Source organism: Chanodichthys erythropterus, chromosome 19 (assembly GCF_024489055.1).
Source record: "Chanodichthys erythropterus isolate Z2021 chromosome 19, ASM2448905v1, whole genome shotgun sequence".
NCBI lineage: Eukaryota > Metazoa > Chordata > Actinopteri > Cypriniformes > Xenocyprididae > Chanodichthys > Chanodichthys erythropterus.
The window spans coordinates 30,670,752-30,693,347 of record NC_090239.1 but is presented as its reverse complement, the minus strand read 5'-3'; the positions used below and the strand labels follow the sequence as shown (position 1 = coordinate 30,693,347).

The 22,596-nt window shown below is 36.7% G+C and overlaps 1 protein-coding gene across 1 annotated transcript; it reads right to left on the bottom strand.

The window, feature by feature from the left end:
• Positions 1-1,021: 1,021 nt before the first annotated feature.
• Positions 1,022-22,213, bottom strand: kcnh6b (potassium voltage-gated channel, subfamily H (eag-related), member 6b). Its single transcript, XM_067369094.1, has 13 exons — positions 22,202-22,213; positions 21,664-21,715; positions 20,037-20,218; positions 17,345-17,770; positions 13,397-13,793; positions 11,322-11,521; positions 10,945-11,197; positions 10,662-10,855; positions 7,666-7,762; positions 7,195-7,473; positions 6,577-6,742; positions 4,477-4,684; positions 1,022-1,291 (listed from the first exon to the last, which is right to left on the bottom strand). The coding sequence occupies exons 1-13, from the start codon at positions 22,211-22,213 to the stop codon at positions 1,022-1,024; spliced, it is 2,736 nt and encodes a 911-aa protein (XP_067225195.1).
• Between the last annotated feature and the right edge of the window lie 383 nt (positions 22,214-22,596).

Here is a 22,596-nt window from a genome sequence, read left to right as displayed (position 1 = left end):
TATTAGCAAAATGCTAACGAAACATTTAGAAATACAATTTACAAATATCACTAAAAATATCATGTTGTCATGGATCCTGTCAGTTATTAATGCTCCATCTGCCATTTTTCGCTGTTGTCTTTGTTTGCTTACCTAGCTGTGCACAGATCCAGACGTCCTGCCCTTGTCTAATGCTTGAACATGAGCTGGCATATGCAAATATTGGGGGCGTAGACCCCGACTGTTACGTAACAGTCGGTGTTATGTTGAGATTCGCCTGTTCTTCTGAGGTTTTTTAAACAAATGAGATTTATATAAGAAGGAGGAAACAATGGAGTTTGAGACTCACTGTATGTCATTTCCATGTTCCTCTTGTTATTTAACTATGCCGAGGTAAATTCAATTTTCAATTCGATATTCATCTTTAGTACCTTTCTGGACACTGAAAGTGTTAATTATCTTGCTGTCAACGGAGGCCTCACGAGCTGCTTCTCCCCCCCCCCCCTTTTTTCAGGTCAGCAATATATCTGGTGGGTCTTCAAGGAACAGCCCCAAAAATTATTATATTTTTATTGAACATTGTTTTAATTACAAACAGAAAATACACAAAACATACACAGAGTTCATTTCCAGATATACAGAGACATTCTTTGGTTTAACATTCCAAAGGTTTGTCGACAATTGTGACTCTTCCCTGAGTCTCATTGTTTGAAGAACATGTCACTGATGTCCATGTACAACAAAAAGATTTTTCAGATGGTCACTGTCTCACCGACATTCACCTTGAGGTTTGAGCCTTCGTGGCTTTGTTCTCTGCTGAAAATACCAGTTTGAGTTTTCATGGTAGTTACTAGTGCTAGTTTGGGGCTGTCCTATCTGGTGGCCAGCAACATTTGGTTAACCAAGATGATGGAATTGCATGGTCTTCCTAGCATCCACAACACAACATAATCTGGTGACATCAGCAGGGTGTTTATCGATTGAGTTTTGATGTGTGCTCATTGTTCTGTTATGATAAGCTGGTTGATGACGAGTTGTGATTTTAGCTGACTGGCAAGGAAGGATCAGACATGTGTTTTTGAATGTCTTCTGGGTGTGATGAAGTGTCCAGGTTACCAGGCAATGAGGGAAAGCGGAGAGACGCACAGAGCCGCGGTGCGTCTATAAAAATGGGCTTAAGTGCTGGAGTTGAAACAGCATTAATTTCTAGTTTATCAGGTTCACAGTCATCTGACGCAGCTCCCATGTGGACACCACTAGACAGAGAACCCTGGGAATTTGACTGGATCATAGATTCTGGCTGGGTTGAACTCTGGAAACACAGTGTTAAAGATGGTTAATTTGGTTAATTGTTCATTCTTGTAACAAAACAAAAACAGAAGCTCCACACAGCTTGTTTTTTCAATTCAATACATTTTTTGTATAGCGCTTTCTTTTTTTTTAACAATACATCGTTTCAAAGCAGAAAATGCATGTCAGCATTACAATTTAGAATAATCTGTTATCAGAGGTGACTGTGTCCAAATTATGTCATTTTTTTTACAAATGTACATATATAAAAATCACGCAGTTAGCTAACAATGTATTAATTTATGGTAGAAACAATGAGTTCCTTGAAGTAATAAATACATGTTAACAATGATTAGGATATATAACAAAATTTGGAATGGTGCATGTTGATCCAGAGTTTGCGTCATCTGAAGTCCTCCCAGGTCTATACCTCGCTTTTCATATGTTTAATGTGTATATGGCTTAGCTAAAGGTTAGTATTTAGTATCAGGATGGTTTTGGAACAACATGTGGGTCAGTAAGTGAGAAAAGGAGAATTTTCAGGTGTGTGACCGATCCGGTACACCTACACCAACATTCAGATCAGATCAAATTAAAGGTTTTAATTAACTAACCCTTATGAATAATGCAAACATAATGCAGTTCAGTTTTGCTGTAAAGCAGCTGTAAAAAGAAAATAGTGTCATTATTCAGCTCAAGTCAGTTCAGTATTGATTCAGTTCCATTGTAAAGATCATCAATTATTAAATTAGGTCAATTTGGCTATAAAGCAGCTCTGCAAAAAACAGTGATGGATGATGATTTTCTTTTTAGAGCTGCTTTACAGCCAAATTTAAAGGATTAGTTCACTTTCAAATAAAAATTTCATGATAATTTACTCACCCTCATGCCATCCAAGATGTTCATGTCTTTCTTTCTTCAGTTGAAAAGAAATAGTTTTTTGATGAAAACATTCCAGGATTATTCTCCTTATAGTGGACTTCAACCATTTGGAGGCCAAAATTACAGTTTCGAAGCGTTCTACACAATCCCAGATGAGGAATAAGGGCCTTATCTATCGAAACGATCAGCCATTTTCTAAAAAAAAAAAAAATCAAAAATTATATACTTTTGACCATAAACGCTCGTCTTGAAGTAGCTCTCTTCTTCTTCTTCTCTATTAGAATTCCGGCAGTGTAGACACTGCTAAATGTATTACTGCCCTCCACAGGTCAAAGTTTGAAATAAAATTGTCATATACAATATGCTAGTGCAAGTATATAACAATTAGTTCAAACTTTGTCCTGTGGAGGGCAGTAATACATTTAGCAGCGTCTGCACTTCCGGAATTCTAATAAAGAAGAAGAAGAGAGCTAGTTCAAGACGATCGTTTATGGTTAAAAGTATATAATTATTTATTTATTGGAAATTACCGATTGTTTTGGTAGATAAGACCTTTATTTCTTGTCTGGGATTGTGTAGAACGCTGCACTGAAACTGTAATTTTGACCTTCAACCATTTGGAGTCCATTGAAGTCCACAATATGGAGAAAAATACAGGAATGTTTTCATTAAAAACCTTAACTTCTTTTCGACTGAAGAAAGAAAGATAAACATCTTGAATGACATAAGGGTGAGTAAATTATCAGGAAATTTTCATTTGAAAGTGAACTAATCCTTTAGCTCTGTTTACATCATTGAATTATTATTTTCCTGTTGATCACTGTAAAGCTGCTTTGAAACAATCTGTATTAAATGAAGCACTATAAAAAATAAAGGTGACTTGACTTGTGAAAAAGAAGTACACTTGAACACACTTTTAGTTCAGTTCTCTTTATTATTTTGGTCCAGACCAAAGAAACAAAATTTAATACATCTAAGTCCTGGTTCTCTTAGCGTTCACACTATAATTTTTAAGACTCTTGAGCTCTTTAAATGTGTGCACATATGACATTTTTACCAGGTGAGAACTGATGAAGAGTTTATAAAATGTGTAAAAGAGTCAAAACAGCACCAGGAATTCCTCCATTGCAACACAAACGAAGATCTGCCGCAAGGAGACAGCATTCCTGATGCCTGTACCTAACTGTAATGGGCAAAGCAGTTCCTATGATGAGGAAAAAACAGGTATGTTTCAGCATTCTGTCTTTTTAGGATCGCGTCTAGTGACATCACATCCTGTTTTGGTTTGTTTAGATGTCTGGTTCGTGTTGTGTTCATATTTCAGACGAGTTCATTTGGCAGTGGAACGAGACCCACTTTTTCAGCGGTCTCGTTCCCCTTGTTTGATGGGTTGAGATGGCAGCGTTCACACTTACTCAAATGAACCGAACAGAGCAATCGCACCAGAGTTCACTTTAATCGAACCAAACCTGCCACGTGTGAACACACCCCTAAAATGAAAATTCTATCATCATTTACTCACCGTTAGGTTGTTCCAAACCTGTATAAATTTCTTTGTTCTGCTGAGGAAAATATTTTGATGAAAGTTTGTAACCAGGCTGCTTTGGGGCACCATTGACTTTAGGGCTGTCAAACGATTAATCGCATACAAAATAAAAGTTTGAGTTTGTATAATATATGTGTGAGTAATGTGTGTAAATAATATGTATATATAAATACACACAAATTAATGTATATATTTAAGAGAAATATGTTATTTATGTACAAAAAAATGTATATATAATATAAATTATATAAAAATATAAATAAATACAAATACTTGTAAATATTTCTCAAATATATACATGGATGTGTTTGTATTTATATATACATAATAATTACACACAGAACACCCACATATATTAGACAAACTCAAACTTTTATTTTGTATGCGATTAATCGTGATTAATTGTTCGACAGCCCTAATTGACTTCCATAGAAGAAAAAGAAATGCTATGGCAGTCATTGGTGCCCCAGAACTGTTCAGTTATCCACATTGTTCAAAACATCTTCCTTTGTGTTCAACAGAAAAAATAAATGTATACAGGTTTGGAACAACCTAAGGGTGAGTAAATGACAGAATTTAAATTTTTGCATGAACTATCCCTTTAAGTATATCTTTAATGTAATTTCATAATTCTATAGTCTTTAAAATATAGTTAATTATACTGACAACAAGCATTTATTGCAATCTAAAATATATATATATATTTTTTTTTTTTCACAAGAGAAGTCTGGCATTGAAAATTAAAAAAATAAAAAACTTTTATTGGACAGCACTTTTACCTGAATGTTAGTGCTTTTACTGTCCACTTGAATATTTGGAATGGGGAACATGCTGTGAAGCACTGGTGTGCTGCTTCCATACAGTGTAGCGGGGTCAGGGATGTGGTTGTCAGGTAATACCGTGCTATATGCTGGAGGCACGGGGGCAATCTGTCGCTGGAGAAGCTGAAGGATCACATTGATGTCTGCTGTCATTCTTGTCTCTAGCCTGGGGGAAAGGGAACAGAAAACTGCAGTATTTAAGTAGTTATTTGCTGGACATCTTGCCTTCAACCATTCAAATATCAAGTCAAGGGTGTTTAGCTGCTGTGGGACCATGGCTGTCTCATGAAAAAAAGTAACCCCTCTGGTTCTACTCGCACCACTTCGAGCGGGATTTAAACCAAAGTTTCTGTCATGGGAGGCATGCGCACTAACAAGGATGCTAAAGACTACAGCCTCTAGCATTAGTTGCTAGTGTGCCTCTTTATAGGATTAGTTCACTTTCAAATAAAATGTTCCTGATAATTTACTCACCCCCATTTCATCCAAGATTTTCATGTCTTTCTTTCTTCAGTCAAAGAAATTACGGTTTTTGATGAAACATTCCAGGATTATTCTCCTTATAGTGGACTTCAATGGCCTCCAAACAGTTGAAGGTCAAAATTACAGTTTCAGTGCAGCTTCAAAGGGCTTTAAACGATACCAGACGAGGAATAAGTGTCTTATCTAGTGAAACGATTGGTCATTTTTGAAGAAAATACAACTGTATATGCTTTATAAACATAAATGATTGCCTTGCATGTGCTTCCGCCAAAACCGCACTTTCGTATTGTTCAAAAAGCTTATGCTATATGTCCTACGCCTTCCCTATTCTACTTACGGAACAAACGCAGCGGCAGTTCCATTTTTTTTCCGTAAGTAGAATAGGATGTGGCTAGGAACTATACTCTCATCCGGCGTAATAATCAAGGAACTTTGCTGCCGTACCATTGGTTCAGCAGGCGCAATGATATTACCTCTCACAAATGTCTCCATGGTTGCAAGGCACGCTCAAACAGGTGGTCACATGCGGTACGTAATATCATTGCGCCTGCTGCACACATGGTACAGCAGCAAAGTTCCTTGATTATTACGCCACAATGAGAGTATAGTTCCTAGCCATATTGGCCTAGAAAATCGCAACTTTTCATTTTCCGTGGGTCTTAGTACACGATGTAACTACAGAAGAGTCAAGTTTTAAATAGGAAAAATATCGAAACTCTTTGGTCATTTTTTTGAGCGAGATGCTAACGGTCTAATCAGATTCAATGAACTATGCTAAGCTATGCTAAAAGTGGTACCGCCAGACCTGGAGATTGGCTCAATGGTTTCAAAACGGTAAAACTCAACTGTTTAACTCTAGGGGAGGTGGAAAATGAGCCTATTTTCAAAAAAACTGGAGTGTTCCTTTAAGAGCTTTGTTTGAGATGTTTGTCTTGGAGTAGGCGCCACGTGCAAGTTTGTTTGAAAATATGCTTTACTTTTGTAATTCCACTTAGTGCCAGTAGTGATGCAGAAACAACATACTTTAGCCTTAAAGGTGATAGAGAGGACTTTTTCGTCGACTGAGAATCCAAAGACTGTTAGTGAGTTTTTGAAATGAGCGCATGCGTGAGAACAACCCCCCTCCTTCACAGCTCACTTCAAAGGAATGCCTCCCAAAACTCATGCACGAGTATTGGAACACGAGTGTTTACCACCGGCATTCGCTGTATCATGTTAATGGTCAGACTCACCGCAGGTAACTCATAATCTGCAGTTGTTACTCCTGTCTCCTGACAAAAACATTGCATGCGGTGCCTGTGGAGTGTGGAAAGTTACTGGAGCGCGCATCCGCGCTCGTCTCTCACAAGGAACGTCACGGCAGTGATTGACAAGCCAGAGGGCCAATCGATTAGCTGATGTTTTTAAGGCCCTACCTCGTGCACAGATGATGTATATTAATATTATTACTTTCAGTGCACCTAATAAATAGTCTTTTATCCATTAGTAAAGACAGTTTCAAGTAATATTGCAAAAATGTATAAAACAAAACATCCTCTTTAGCACCTAAGTATTCATTTAAGATGCATCACCTACCTCTTAAGCTGGCTCTGCAGGAGCTCCAGTCTGGACTCAAGTTCACTGGGATGATGATCTGCAAAGAGCGGTGGAGGAAATGAGGTCCGGACAGACGAAAGGCACCGAGCAAAATGAGCTGCCTGGTGGTCAGGCCAGTAATGGTACAATCCAGATGGAGGAGGATCTTGTGTTAGGAGGAGATATTGAATAATAACAATCCAATGATTCAAGAAAAACATTCATATTTACAATATGTCATTAAAGATAATTAATGGTGCACTAAGTAATTGTTCAACTGTGAAAATGTTTAGCACTAAAAAAGTGGTTGCAATGACCTAAAATGACCCCAAATTTTCCAAAAATGTGCTGCAGTGATTAGGTATTTTTGTAAGCCAACCTGGAAGTCAGCATCACCCTGGTTCCAAAATGTTCATTGATAAAAACCCAATAGGATTTTTCCATTGGCTTTTGGATTATTTCATAACCAAACGTTTCTGGCTTTTGGCCTACAAAAATATATCATCCATACAGCACTCTATATGGTTTGGCTTCAGGACCCAGATTTTAAATTTTTGTAAAGCTGCATCCACACCAATAAGATATCAGTATAAAGTCCAATAAATATTGTATACCCACCCAAGTGCCCCATATCCATGCCAGGCTCTCCACTGATCCCAGAGACACCACTCTGTGGTATTAGTCTCACAACAGGAGAGGGGTAGTCTAGATGATCTGCCTCAGAGTTATAAAGCTCACAGTGGCTGATGGGAGACTTGCTGAGGTTTTCAATGGACTGCAATGTGGAGCTTGCACAGCTGCACAGCTCCTCCCAGTGCATGTGAGTGGTTAGAGAATGGTGACGACCCAGGGCCGAGCACGTCTGAGATGGGTATGAATCACTCTGGTCCATTCCATCTAGAGTAGCAAGGTAAGGGCGATTTTATGCAAATTTTGCAGAATATTTTGTGCTCTCACAATCTGCTGAATTTATATTCATAAACTTTTTTTTTTGTTGGTTTTTCCAGTTCTTCTGGACTTCTGGACACAACTTTACTATATGAAGTCTCAATGGGTATTTTTGTGATTGTTTGTTAGTGTTCTACTCACCTGGCTTATTGCGCCTGTCTAGTGAGTTTCGTCTGTGTCGAATGCGGCTTGCATGGAAACCGCAGTCCAAATTTTCACTTGCCATCATCTGTTCAACCTGATTACATACCAGTTAAAACAATGATTATTGAACGGAGAGCATTTGTCTCAATGTTTTATATTAATTTGTATTATATTAATGACGTTATCCCTTGTGGAAAAAGAAGTACACTTTAGCATACTTTTCAAAAGTGTACTTGCTGTGTTCTATTGTTGTGTGGAAGTCAACTTTGAGAAAACTATACCCATAGAACTAAGAAATATTACATCTCTTGCTTCTTTTTCAAAAATGATAAAAGGGTGGTTATTGGATAATCAAATATGTCTTCATAAATAGTAGTAAAATAAACTTCACGTTAAATAGCTAACTAATCCAACATAACAGTGCTTATTATGGAAATAATATACTTTAAAAGAATAGACTTTACAGAAGAATAGACCACAAGTGCATGCTAACTGCTAATAAATGAAAATGCATTATAGTTTAAATGTATATGAAATGCAGTTATCTGAACATTAGAGTGCTTTTTCATTCACTTATGTAGGCCTTAAGTACATCTTTATGGCCTGGTTTCACAGAAAGGGCTTAGATTAAACCAGGAGTAGGCCTTAGTTAAATTAGGACATTTACGTAGATTTCATAAACGTGCCTTAGAAAAAAACATTACTAGTGTGCATCTTGAGACAAAACGCTGGCACTGACATATTTTAAGAGATGCAAGTGCAAAATACTTTCGGTTAAAATGGCTCAAACATGCATTTTAGTCTGGGAATACAGGCTTAAGCCCTGTTTGTGAAACCAGGCACACGTATATGTAATTTACTTCTATTGTCTTTAAAGTGACTACATTTATGGTAAACTATAATATACTTTAATGTAATCTCTATTGAAACTTTGTATTGTATGTCATGTATTTAAATATATTTGTAATTACAAATTTGTAATGAAGTTGCAATGTAATACATTTCAAATAATCTGAAAATATCAACTTTAAAAGTAATATTATTAAGATTAGAGATTATAAGATTATTAAAGGTGCCCTAGAATCAAAAATTTACCTTGGCATAGTTGAATAACAAGAGTTCAGTACATGGAAAAGACATACATTGAGTTTCAAACTCCACTGCTTCCTCCTTCTTATGTAAATCTCATTTGTTTAAAAGTCGGGATCATTAATATGTACGCCCCCAATATTTGCATATGCCAGCCCATGTTCAAGGCATTAGACAAGGGCAGCCAGTATTAACGTCTGGATCTGTGAACAGCTGAATCATCAGACTAAGCAAGAACAATAGCGAAAAATGGCAGATGGAGCAATAATAACTGACATGATCCATGATTACATGATATTTTTAGTGATATTTGTAAACTGTCTTTCTAAATGTTTCGTTAGCATGTTGCTAATGTACTGTTAAATGTGGTTAAAGTTACCATCGTTTATTACTGTATTCACGGAGCGAGAGATTTAAAGGGGTCGCAGTCTGAATCTGTGCATAGTTAATGATGCCCCAAAATAGGCAGTTAAAAAATTAATTTAAAAAAATCTATGGGGTATTTTGAGCTGAAACTTCACAGACACATTCAGAGAACACCTTAGACTTATATTACATCTTTTGAAAAGACGTTCTACGGCACCTTTAACACATAATGATTTAAAATGTCATTTAAAGCTCAAATTTTCATTTGACATTACCACAAAGTGCACTTGTTAAAAGTGTCCTTAAATGAGAAACAGTCAAGACTCTTGGTGCACATACACATTCAATACAATTCTGTGCACTTATTTTTTCACAAGAGATATAAAATAATTCTACTTATTATTTCTGTCACAATAATGATGTCAAATCCTTCACACAAACTGTAAAGAAATTGTTTAGGATTTTTAAATAATTTCCTTTTTTAAAGTAAGTCCTATTAGTATCTAATAATACCAGAAAAAAAAAAAAAAACATCAGATTTTATGCTGACAGTTGGTTTGAATCCATCCTAAATTTTCAGTTCATTCATTCTTAAAGGATTAGTTCACCTTCAAATTAAAATTTCCTAATAATTTACTCACCCTCATGTCATCCAAGATGTTCATGTCTTTCTTCAGTCGAAAAGAAATTAAGGTTTTTGATGAAAACATTCCAGGATTTTTCTCCATATAGTGGACTTGAATGGAGCCCAAACAGTTGAAGGTCAAAATAACAGTTTCATTGTAGCTTCAAAACGTTCTACACGATCCCAGATGAGAAATAAGGGTCTTATCTAAAGAAACCATCATTTTCTAAAAAACAAAAAAATTATATACGTTTTAACAATAAATGCTCATCTTGAACTAGCTCTCTTCTTCTCTATTAGAATTCTGACAGTGTAGAATTCTGCCCTCCACAGGTCAAAGTTTAAACTAATTGTTATATACTTGCACTAGCATATTGTATATGACAATTTAGTTCAAACTTTGACCTGTGGAGGGCAGTAATACAATTAGCAGTGTCTACACTGTCGGAATTCTAATAGAGAAGAAGAGAGCTAGTTCAAGATGAGCATTTATGGTTAAAACGTGTAATTTTTTTTTTTTTTTTTTAGAAAATTAGTGATGGTTTTCTCTAGAAAAGACCTTTATTTCTCGTCTGGGATTGCTGTAAACTGTAATTTTGACCTTCAACCGTTTGGGCTCCATTGAAGTCCACTATAATTCTGGAACCTTAATTTCTTTTTGACTGAAGCAAGAAAGACATGAACATCTTGGATGACATGGGGGTGAGTAAATTACCAGGAAATTTTAATTTGAAAGTGAACTAATCCTTTAAGTGTGAATGCTAGATTTGTCAATGTTTATAATATATATTTAATTTTGTGAGAAATTAATAATTATTTAATTAAAAGATAAATGTTTATGTCTTCTGTCCTTCTGTCTCAATATCCAGTGAGAGGAATGTATAAATGTGTTTGGGATGTTGGGTTTACACACATCTCGTAGGTTAAAGGTGATTTGTAGTTTCCTCCAAAAGCTCTCTCCAAATGCAGGGTACATGTCCAGCACCTCTAGAAGGTCGTCTCTTTGGATACGGTGAAGGTCACAGTAGGTAAGTGCAGTAACATCAGCATTACAGCGACCAGGATCTGCATACAGATTTAAGGGCTCGCCAAAGATGTCGTTCTTTCCTGTACATGAAACAGGAAGCAATTTATATTATGTCTCAAACCACCAATGGATCAGAAAGCTGTTTGCTCAGGTTTAATATTAATCTCACCCAGTATGGCCAGCACAATGTTATTTTGCGACACTTGAATGGCTCCACGGGAGATGAAGTAGAGTGCTTTGAGTATGTCGCCATGGTGATAGAGGGTGTCTCCAGGTGGGGAGTGGGTGGTTTTGAAGCGCACGGAGAGAGCTCTCAGACACGCTTTACTCGCCCCACGGAACGCTTTACAGTTCTGTAGCAGATTACGATTCAGATGCAGGCAAATGTCAGCTTGCAAACACTCTGGAAAACCTTTCATGACCTATAATTTGAAAATAAGCAGTTTGATTGGGTTTTATTACATAGATTAATCCACTGTATTTGCATCTATAGTATGTAGACAACAATAGTATTTGGGTTATTGATTCTGGCAAAGTATAACTTACTGCATTCATATTAATGCCATTGGTGTAGGACCAGGCATGTTGGAAATATTCCTCCAGTTTTTGCCTCAGATCTCCAGGTATCTGATGGAAGCGGATGAACTCTTTAACCCGCAGCAACTGAGTGTGATAGCGTGTTGTCCCAGAATAAAGCCTCTGAATTATTGCAGAGACATTCCCAAATATGCTGGCATACATGAGAGCTAAGACAAAAAGTCAATAGGAGAATATTTAGTCAACTATAACAGTCAGCTTAAGGTAGCTAAAAGTATTATGCAGTTAAATGTCAAAATGACGCTAATATAATACACTAGAGTTGTGTGGGGTGGGGGTAAATTAAAGGGTTAGTTCACCCAAAAATGAAAATTCTGTAATTTATTACTTACCCTCATGCTGTTTCACACCTGTAAGACCTTTGTTAATCTTCAGAACACAAATTAAGATATTTTAGTTGAAATCCGATGACTCAGTGAGGCCTTCATAGGGAGCAATGACACTTCCTCTCTCAAGATCCATTAAGGTACTAAAAACATATTTAAATCGGTTTATGTGAGTACAGTGGTTCAATATTAATATTATAAAACGACAAGAATATTTTAGTGCGCCAAAAAAAAAAAAAAAACAGACTTATTTAGTGATGGACGATTTCAAAACACTGCTTCAGGATACATCGGAGCATAAATGAATCAGTGTATCGAATCATGATTCGGATCGCGTGTCAAACTGCCAACGGCTGAAATCACGTGTCTTCGGCGCTCCGAACAGCAGATTCGATACACTGATTCATTTATGCTCCAATCCTTCCTGAAGCATTGTTTTGAAATCGGCCATCACTATATAAGTCTTTGGTTTTCTTGGTGCACCAAAAATATTCTCGTCGCTTTATAATACAAATATTGAACTACTGTACTCACATGAACTGATTTAAATATGTTTTTAGTACCTTAATGGATCTTGAGAGAGGAAATGTCATTGCTCCCTATGGGGGCCTCACGGAGCCATCGGATTCTTTGTTTCTGCTCGATATTTGCAACATTGGTTTTTGCTGTTTCACGGAACCAAGATATGCTGTTGTATGTGGTTTTTTGTTGAATTACAGCTGATTCATCCATACTTGCACGACCCGTCTGATGTGCCAGCTGTAGTTGCATAACATGTTTGTTATTTTGTGGGCGGAGCAATGAAGAGGGGGGTGTGTTTGCTTGGGTGTCGATTTCAAATATCAACAGTGTTTCTCAGAAATTGCTTACTGCAATTTTAACTAAAATTGAAACTAAAAGTAAAACCATAACCATCTAGTGTTATTATGTGTCATTTGCCCACATTATATATTCCCACTGTGCTTAAATACTATAAGAATAAGACTAATAATAGCAAATATTTTACTGACAGATGAAAATAGAGCAAGATGGAAAATTTACTACTACATCTATCAAAGTGAGATGATGATTATGCGTTGACTCTGCAGAAAAAGACTTTGAAGTATTATTACCATCCCATGAGGCCACGGCAGGCCAGTTGTCATATAACAACACTTTAATGACAATTCATAACTATTTTATGTTTTGGTGAATTGGTGGCATATGAATTTGTACAATCTCATTCGTACAAACTGCTTATGCTCCACTGAGAGTTAGGTTTAGGAGTGGACATTCATGCTTACAGAGAGTACAGAGAGAGCAAACAACTAGGCAAAGATTTTGAGAGAATTGTTCAGATCCCCCCACAACTCTGGTTACACTCTTAAAAATAAAGGTTCCAAAAGTGGCAGCGATGCCATTTTGGGTTCCCCAAAGAACCTTACAAGGAACAGTTCTTACAAGAACCATTTTTTCCTAGTGTGGAGAACTTTTTAATAATCTGAAGAAATTGTGCAATGAAAAGGTTCCATGGATGTTTAAGGTTCTTCATGGAACCATAGATGCCAATAAAGAACTTTTATTTGAAAGAGTGTAGTTCACCAACACTAAATGTCACTAGCCAGATATTCTAAAGAAGGGACAGTAGAAGTATTCAGGAGAGTGGTATAAAATTTACATATTTCAATGTGAAATAAAGAGCTTTTTACAGTTACTTACAGCCAATGAGCATGACACAGATAGAGAACATCTTCTCAGAGTTGGTGTTTGGAGAGACGTTCCCAAAGCCCACACTGGTCAGACTGCTGAAGGTGAAATAGAGTGCAGTGATGTATTTATCTTGATTGGAGGGTCCTGAGCTGGCATCACTGTCGTTGTAATGCTTCCCCAGTTGATCGGCCAGGTTATCCAGCCAACCTGTCTTCATGTAAGGCCTCTCCACATGGCCGATGGCATACCAGATACAAGCCAACCAATGAGCAATCAGCACAAAGGTGCACATGAGCAAGAAGAGGACTGCAGTTCCATACTCTGAGTATCGATCTAATTTTCTGGCCACACGAACCAACCGCAGCAGACGGGCTGTCTTCAGCAGGCCAATGAGAGTGGCTGTCGTCTGCAAATTGGATGAGGAGAGGTCAAAGAAAGAATAGTGAGTGTCCAGTGTTGGGGGTAACGCATTACTAGTAACTTGACTTTAAGTAACTAGTAATGCATTACTTTTTCAATTTACAACAAAATCTAAGTTACTTTTTCAAGTAAGTAACGCAAGTTACTTTTTCACATTTATTGACTGACAGCTCTCCTGTCCCCATGTTGAGAGAAATAAAGTTCAGAGGCGTTGTGTGCACTGTGTGAACATGATGGTGGATATTGTAGTTCTATCTAGACTAAATGTGAACATGCATTTACTCATCTCACTTGCACAAAAACATTCAGTATTCCTAAAAATTAATAAAAAACTGTGAAATGCAATATCAGAATTTTATGAAAACATGTAACAATTAACTATATTAAATTACACAAATATACTTGATGTATTTTATCTAATTTTATTATCCAATGTCTTTGCTTCTGACCTAATTCAACCATACTTATAAGCAAAAATTACTTTATATTAGATTTAGAAATAAGAGTGTTGAACTTCTCCTGTATCCTATTCTTCTGTATTCCAGAATGGCAGCACAGCTGCAAGGTTTGTTTGAGCTGCGCCCTCTAATGTACAGGCGTGAATGTGCATTTCCTTCAGCCTGAGGCTTATTCATTTCAATTTTGGTGGACAGGGTCAAAAAAAAGAAGAAAAAGCCAAAAATATAACTTTTTTGTTGTTATTAAAAAAAACAAAAAAAGCAAGCCCAGCCCAGGTGAGAAAAAGTGATGCAAAAGTAATGTAATGCATTACTGTTTATAAAAAGTAAGTAATGCAATAAGTTACTTTTTTAGGGAGTAATGCAATATTGTAATGCATTACTTTTAAAAGTAAAACTGTGAACATCATGACACAAATAGCGTCCCAGCCTGATATCCCTTGTAAAACAGAAATACACTTCAGAATGCATACTTTTAAAATGAGTATGAAAATAATATACTTTAAAAGAACATTGAGTTGAAATGTAGTTTTTTGAATATATAGGCTATTAACTTTAAATGTAATATTGAATAACACACTAATCAAGTACTTTACATGTGCTTTAGTATGTTAGTCAACACATCAAAATAAGTGTACTTCTACTGATTTTTTTTTAAAAGGAAAAACTAACTTTCCTGTCCTGTCAGAGGTTTACTAATGCTACTGTGCTCTTCAATTGTGCACGCAAATGCAGAGGCGCACTCTGTATATCACTTAACTATAAAGAGAAAAATAAATTACAAGCATGTAACGTCATAGTTACGTTGTCAATTATAGTAGTAAGTCACGAAAAGTACCAATAAATTACGTAACTTGAATGTTGCATGTTAGCTGGTTGTGTTGTTTTGTATATTATAAATGACTGTGGTTGCTCATACCAACTTAATAACTTTATTGTATTAACAAAAACTAGTTTGGGACTGCTATTTAATTGCTTTACCTTATACTGTTTATTCATGAGTATTAGTATATTCTTACAATTTATGTGTATGTTAAGTAAAGTGGGACAGTAGTTGTGTGTGTGTCAACCATTTTTGTGAAACAAATTTGCTTGTTTTTTTAAAAGCAAATTTATTATAATTGTAGATACAGTATAAAATATAAATATATATTATACATATAGTGTGTGTGTGTGTGTGTGTGTGTGTGTGTGTGTGTGTGTGTGTGTGTGTGTGTGTGTGTGTGTGTGTGTAGTTTTTTTAAGAATTAAGTGAAATTCCTAAAAAATTGGGTCATGGCTTAACTCCCTCGGGTCGGCGGTCACGCCCGGCGGGATCACCGCGTTTTTTTTCTAACCAGTGTGAAAGCGACTCAAAATACTCTGTCAATGTTGCACATACAATTAAGAGCTATACACCATTTTAATCTGTGGAATATCTTATTTTATTTGTGTACACTCAGAGTAAAAACAAAATGCTTTTGTTAAAATAAAGAAAACTAACATGATGCGTGATCTCTCGTCTCCCTCTGAACGAAGTCCAATCTGATAGTTCTCAGAAAATGAACTGTAACTTAGTGAATACTAATCACACAAAAATTAGACTTGTGTCTAAAAAAACGTTGAAATGTCAGGTTTTAAATCATGTAAGTCAAATCGAAAACAAACATTCTGTGTTTATGTAATCTGTATGAAAAGAGAGCCATGTCAGAAGTCCTTGATTCAGCTCATTATCCGCTAATGCGCCCACGCCGTCAGCGCTATTCAGAGGCAAATTCAGTCAATACATGCATTCATCGTCTCAATCGTCTATTTATTGTCTTGAAAAGTGTTTTGAATAGCCATAGTTAGCGATCTCTGGCCTCTGTTAGTTCAGTTATTTCCTGGATTGCCTATTCTTCTTTAGCATTGGCATTTGTGGACTAAAAGTGCACAGAGAGCCCTCCGGCTGCAAGTATGAACTGAAAACAGTATCCAGCGTTCACAGTGATGACAATAAATAATGAATAAATATTACTCCTCTGTATAGAAAATTGACAAACATATGAGAATCCATCAATATTTCTCCAAATGTGCATGCTTTTAAGCTAAAAGCCTATATGAAATGCCATAGAGGTAACATAACTGTTCAGACACTTTGTATGATATAAATGCATTATATTTTAATAATAGAATACCATTATTTTAAATTGTAATAATATTTCACAGTATTGCTGTTTTTTCTGTATGTTTGATTTACATTAGGATGAGCTTGAGACATGATCAACAGAGGGTTTTTTCACAGCCTATCTGACTGAAAGAGCTCATTATTTATGCAGGTCATTATGTGATCTTTATCTTTATGTGATTCTTTTGTCTTCTCAGGTGAGAATCACCCATTATTCATGATTATTCACGCCTCCACGCATACTGTGTTTCTTGACCAAAGATGTTTTAGAAAATTTTAATCTCTCTATTGTTTTATATGAAGGAGTAGGAATGATAATTTTTATGTAATTTTGAAGCAAAAACTCTAGCCTACAACCTCCAATACCCAGAAGTCTTACGAATACAGATTTAATATATATTTTTTTGGCTTTATTTCAGTGACTTAAGTTTTTTGTTTTTTCAATAACCACGCATAAACGTTATTCCTTCAAAAATACAAACATGTACATACATGTTCCTTACATATTATTGTAGCCTAGTTTGTGCTGAATACAGTGTAAATGACACTTTTTCCATTAATGTGTTTATGAACAACTGAAAAAAGCACAAATGTCAGGGCATGTCAAAACTTCTCCAGGCCCCAAATCAGCCTCAGACCCCTAAGGGTTAATGACTGTGAGAAAATGTGGGTCCCATGGCCAAACCATTTGAGAATCACTGGTCTGTTCAATGTTAAAGTCGTATTTTACACAAATGTATACGAGGCACATGACTGCCACTTGTTTTGTAGAATGATGTTTCTATAAAAGTAACTGCTTTGAAATATCCCTTAAACATTTAGTATATCATCTTTTTTCTGGATTTATTCGACAAAACTCTTAAAAAGATAACGAAACACATTGCTGTGTCTTATCGAAATCACAATTAACAAACATTCAGTAGAAGTTCATACCTCATCTGATCCTGACCCGAAGATGAGCAGATCAAATGGAATTGCAGCCACCATGTCGATGAGAAACCAGCCTTTGATATAATGAATAGCGATACGCTTGGGATGGGTCACCACCTCATCATTACGATTCACGTACGTCGTCCTGAAGGTAATCACGATGTCTATGATGAACAGAATGTCCACTATCATGTCTACTACATTTAAAGGGTTACAGGTGTAACCACATGTGTGTTTCCTCTCCTCCTCCTGCTCATTGAGGAGGAAAGCAGCAGAGTATGGAGTGAAGACCGCTGTGTAGAGCACTAGAAGGAGGATGATCCAGTCCCAAATGGCTTTGAAAGGACTATAGTGCAACATGATCCACTTGTGGACGTCTGGGGCCTGGAGCTTGTACTCCGGCAAGACATCAGCACCAAGAGACAGTACCTGTGCAAGATGATCAGTTTTAGCAAGATTGTCTAACAAAAGGCAACAAGTCAGGTGCTTTTGCTCAAAACAAAACAAGAAAGAATAAGATGGGATTTCAATGAGTCTATGCTTTAAAGGTACAATATGTAAAATTTTTGCAGTAAAATATCCAAAAACCACTAGGCTAGTGTTATATATTTTGTCCAGCTGATTACAAACAATATCTCTAATGTTTTCAACTACTTGTAAATCATGAGAAAATTCCCATTCTAAACAGTGACACGGGGCAGTGCAGTCGCCTGTCAATGACGTCAGTTACCTTTGTTACCGCCTTTACTGACGTGGAAACCACATGACAACAGTGCCGTGGACAAATGCGGAAGTAGTGTCTAGCGTCCAGTAAACCACTAGCTTGCTTCAAGCAGTTCCTTATTTACTTCTTGCACATTTTATGGTGGATTGTGTTACTTATTTATGGAACATAATTACTGTTTACCATCTGCCGCTGGTTCTGTCGACAAGGACAGCTCCCGTAAGCTCATGACCGGAAAAGCGGAAGCGGCGCCGGCGACTGTGTCATAATAAAAGTCCCGCTGCTCGTGAGGCGTTTGTTGATCAATCGCTCCAGCTCCTCGTTCATCTCCCGCAACACTCGGTCCTGCTCTGCTTCATACTACAGTAACGTTAATAATCGCATCCACGAACATGAGTTATTCCAGACTCAAATCCATATTCATTTGCACCGTCCGTTGAAATGGAGACCACATGTCCCAAGTTTCCGCTCTAAAACTTGGCGTCATCAAACTACGCCTTTGTTTTGAATAGGCTTCTAGCGACCTCTAGCGGAAAAAAATATCACAAATTGTACCTTTAAATTATTTATCTGTGAATGGCATTATTTATTTATTTTTTTAATATGAGTTTAATGAAGAGAAGAGATGTTGCTGCAAGAGGGAGGGGAAGTAATTTTGATTAACAATTATGAGGGCACAGGAATAAAAAAAAATGTGCACAGATAAATTATGATTAATACTGCAAGACTCGTCAATTTTTACTTTAAAGGTACAATTTGTGATATTTTTTTCCGCTAGAGGTCGCTAGAAGCCTATTCAAAACAAAGGCGTAGTTTGATGACGTAAAGTTTTAGAGTGGAAACTTGGGACATGTGGTCTCCATCTCAACGGACGGTGCAAAAGAATAGGGATTGGAGTCTGGAAGAACTCATGTTCGTGGATGCGATTATTAACGTTACTGTAGTATGAAGTAGCGCAGGACCGAGTGTTGCGGGAGCTGAACGAGGAGCTAGAGCGATTGATCAACACACGCCTCACGAGCAGCGGGACTTTTATTATGACACAGTCGCCGGCGCCGCTTCCGCTTTTCCGGTCATGAGTTTACGGGAGCTGTCCTTGTCGACAGAACCAGCGGCAGATGGTAAACAGTAATTATGTTCCATAAATAATTAACAAAATCCACCATAAAACGTACAAGAAGTAAATAAGGAACTGCTTGAAGCAAGCTAGTGGTTTGCTGGACGCTAGACACTACTTCCACATTTGTCCACGGCACTGTTGTCATGTGGTTTCTACGTCAGTAAAGGCGGTAACAAAGGTAACTGCGTCATTGACAGGCGACTGCACTGCCCCGTGTCACTGTTTAGAATGGGAATTTTCTCATGATTTACAAGTAGTTGAAAACATTAGAGATATTGTTAGTAATCAGCTGGACAAAATATATAACACTAGCCTAGTGGTTTTTGGATATTTTACTGCAAAAATTTTACAAATTGTACCTTTAACCTCAAATAATGGGTCAAATGGTCACAACTGAATGCCTGGGGATGTGAGATTTGGAAATAGAAAGGTGAAATGAAGGGAGTATTCTAGGGGAAAATGCATGTTGAATTTGTGTAGACAGACACATTCTTAAATAATCATCAAAGCAAAAAGCGGCATGAGACTACATGATGATACTCCACAGTTTTGGACCAGGGGCCACAGGGGTTATAGATTTTTTTGCCATGGCAAAGGGCCATTTGTCTTGCACTGAGAGTTCATGTCTCTGTCCTAATGATCTTTCCACGTGTGGTTTTTGGCCTCATTGTTTTCCACATGCCAACAGCCTTATTCAGACATCAACTATCAAGTGTGCAGTGGGATTTTTTATTTTTTACTTTTTTGATGTGAGAGGGTCTGAATATATTGTACAGCAGCACACTAGTTTTTACAAAAACAGTATCAGATCTTCATCTAAGACCTAAAGCAAGCCCAACAGTGCATCCTACCTGCGTGACCTTCTCTGTCACATTCTGTGTGCGCTCCTTCACCTTTGGGGGAACAAGCTCAATGTTGCAGTGTGCCGTGGAGTGATTGGATCGCCGCAAGTTTAGATTGAATGAAGGGAATCGGTTTAAAGCTTTCATCCGCTCTGAGCTGGAGGTAGAGTTCCACAAACTTGGCTTCAAGCCTTTATGATAAAAGAAAAATAAAATGGATTGAATTCAGTACAGTGATTTAAATATATATATATATATATACATACACACACTGTATGAAAAAAAAAAATGAAAAAAAAAGTTGCGGTTTGAATTTAAATAGGTCAAGACTTAAGAGTCTATTATGATAATATCAAGAGGTACATAAATTTTCGGTCAAGATCTTGTATTGACAATGCAAGAGTCAAGCACTCTGTAAAGTCTACTCCAGCACATCCCAATGACTTTCAATTAATTTAAGGTCTGGACTGAAAATGATTCTTTAAGCTCCCTCACAACCATTCTTTCACAATTTGAGCCTGATGAATCTTGACATTGTCATCCTGGAATATGGATATGATGGGTCTTCCTACAGGGTTGTTTAAGAAATGAAAAGCTACACACTCCATCAATTTCATCATTTAAAACGCTAGAAACATAATAATCACTGCAATAATGATCCAATACTGTAGTCTGGAACTAAAGAACTAAAAAGAATATTAAAATTTAAGAACAAGGCAGGGTTAAAAAGTATCAACTTTGTCTCAGATTTTTCTCTAAACATCTCTTTGGGAGAAATAATAGTACAGTTCAACACACGAGTCAATTGCTGATATTCAGTTGTAGTACAGAGTAACATAGCATGGCTCATAATGTGATCTTGGAAGGATTTGATGAGATGCTAGAGATCTTTGACTTGTTCTCAGACTTTGGTATCTTAGCAAATCTAAGCATATTTAGAGAAACTGAGAAAATAATTGAGAAACTGTATCTCTAAAAGGATACATCTGAGATTGGTCTTTCTCAGGATGAACATCTGAGAAGCAGGACACTCCATTAACACATTGGTGTTTAGAAGAAACAATTGAAATATTAAGGAGATCTCTTAGTGATTTTTATTTTCTATAGATACGAAATAACCTATAGCCACATAAATACATTTTTTGTATGATTTGTTTGAAGAACTAGGCTGCTCCCTTTAACAAAAAAAAAAAAAAAAAAAAAGTACTTACTATAGTTTGGTTACTAAAGTTGTTGCTCTTTGTCCTGTATGGTGTTATCTTCATATTGGAATAATAACAGAACAATAACATCATCCCCAAATGTCACATTTGGATGCAATTAAAGTAGTCTTGTTCTTAGTCAGCTCTCCTGATGTTCTGATGCAAACCTTTGCCAAAATTAAAGTTTCTGTTGCTTTTAGTGTTATGTCCATTTATTGGAATGACTAGCAGATTTTTTGCGGTCATCGTATGAATTCTCTACGTTTTCAAAACATACCTAAAATCAGTTGTAAATCCTTCAAACAGTGTCTTCATGTGTGGAAGCTCCTCCTACGTCACTGTTGGGGACTCCATCCCTGCTTTGGTTCTACATCTGACCTTAACTGAGAGACACTGCACTGTACAGTAAAGTTATATAATAAACTCTCTCTTACCGTGGAGGTGCTGCATTTTGTCAGTTCTCACCGAGTTACCCGTCAGGGCAATCTGTTACAGATCCAGCTTCATATGGTACATAATCCAAATGCCCTTCCTGTACAAACACATTGAAATCTCTGATAGGGTCGTCCTCTTGTGACTCGACCCAGAACATCGACAAACAAACCCTCACGTGGACAAAAAACCGTTAGTGTGAACTAGTCAGCTGCATGCTGCAGCAACGGCCACTCTTAAATCAATTACATCAAAATAAAACATGTTCACGAAGGTACAATTATTTCTTATTGCCGTTTTCAGACTTTGAATCAACAGAGTGATTTTGCCTTCAGGACCAACCTTTTACCAGAAAAAAAAATGGATATGCGAATGGGAAGAGATCCAGTGCTGGATCAATATTCACATCACATATAGATTGAACTCCGAGGCCTTTTACTGGGCTTTACTTTGACCTATTGACAATTCATCATTATTCTATCACTAAATACAGGAAGTGGCCTTTATCAGTGAAACAGGATTTTCTGAGAACTGACTGACCTGTACAGCCATGATTTTGGTTACATACAGGACGCCAAGTCTGTATATGCATATTTATTGCTATATTCATAGTTATGTCTGATAATGAGGTCCCAAACTAAGGCCATTAATTATGACACATAATGTCTAATATCTTCATAGATGGGGGAACTTAAGTTTCATTCAAGTTCTCCTGGGAAATTTGTATTTGACGTATGGTGTGTTCAAGTCACTTAAGTTGGAGCATGATGGCAATGAACATTTTTTTACAAAACATTCAGACACATTTTTAACTCTACTTCTACAAAACGATGAATAAAGAATGTATGTTTTTGGTGTTTTTATTCAATTTATGAAGGTGCTTTAAATGGAATCATTATATATAGTATTGTAATTGTATAATACTGTCGTATCTT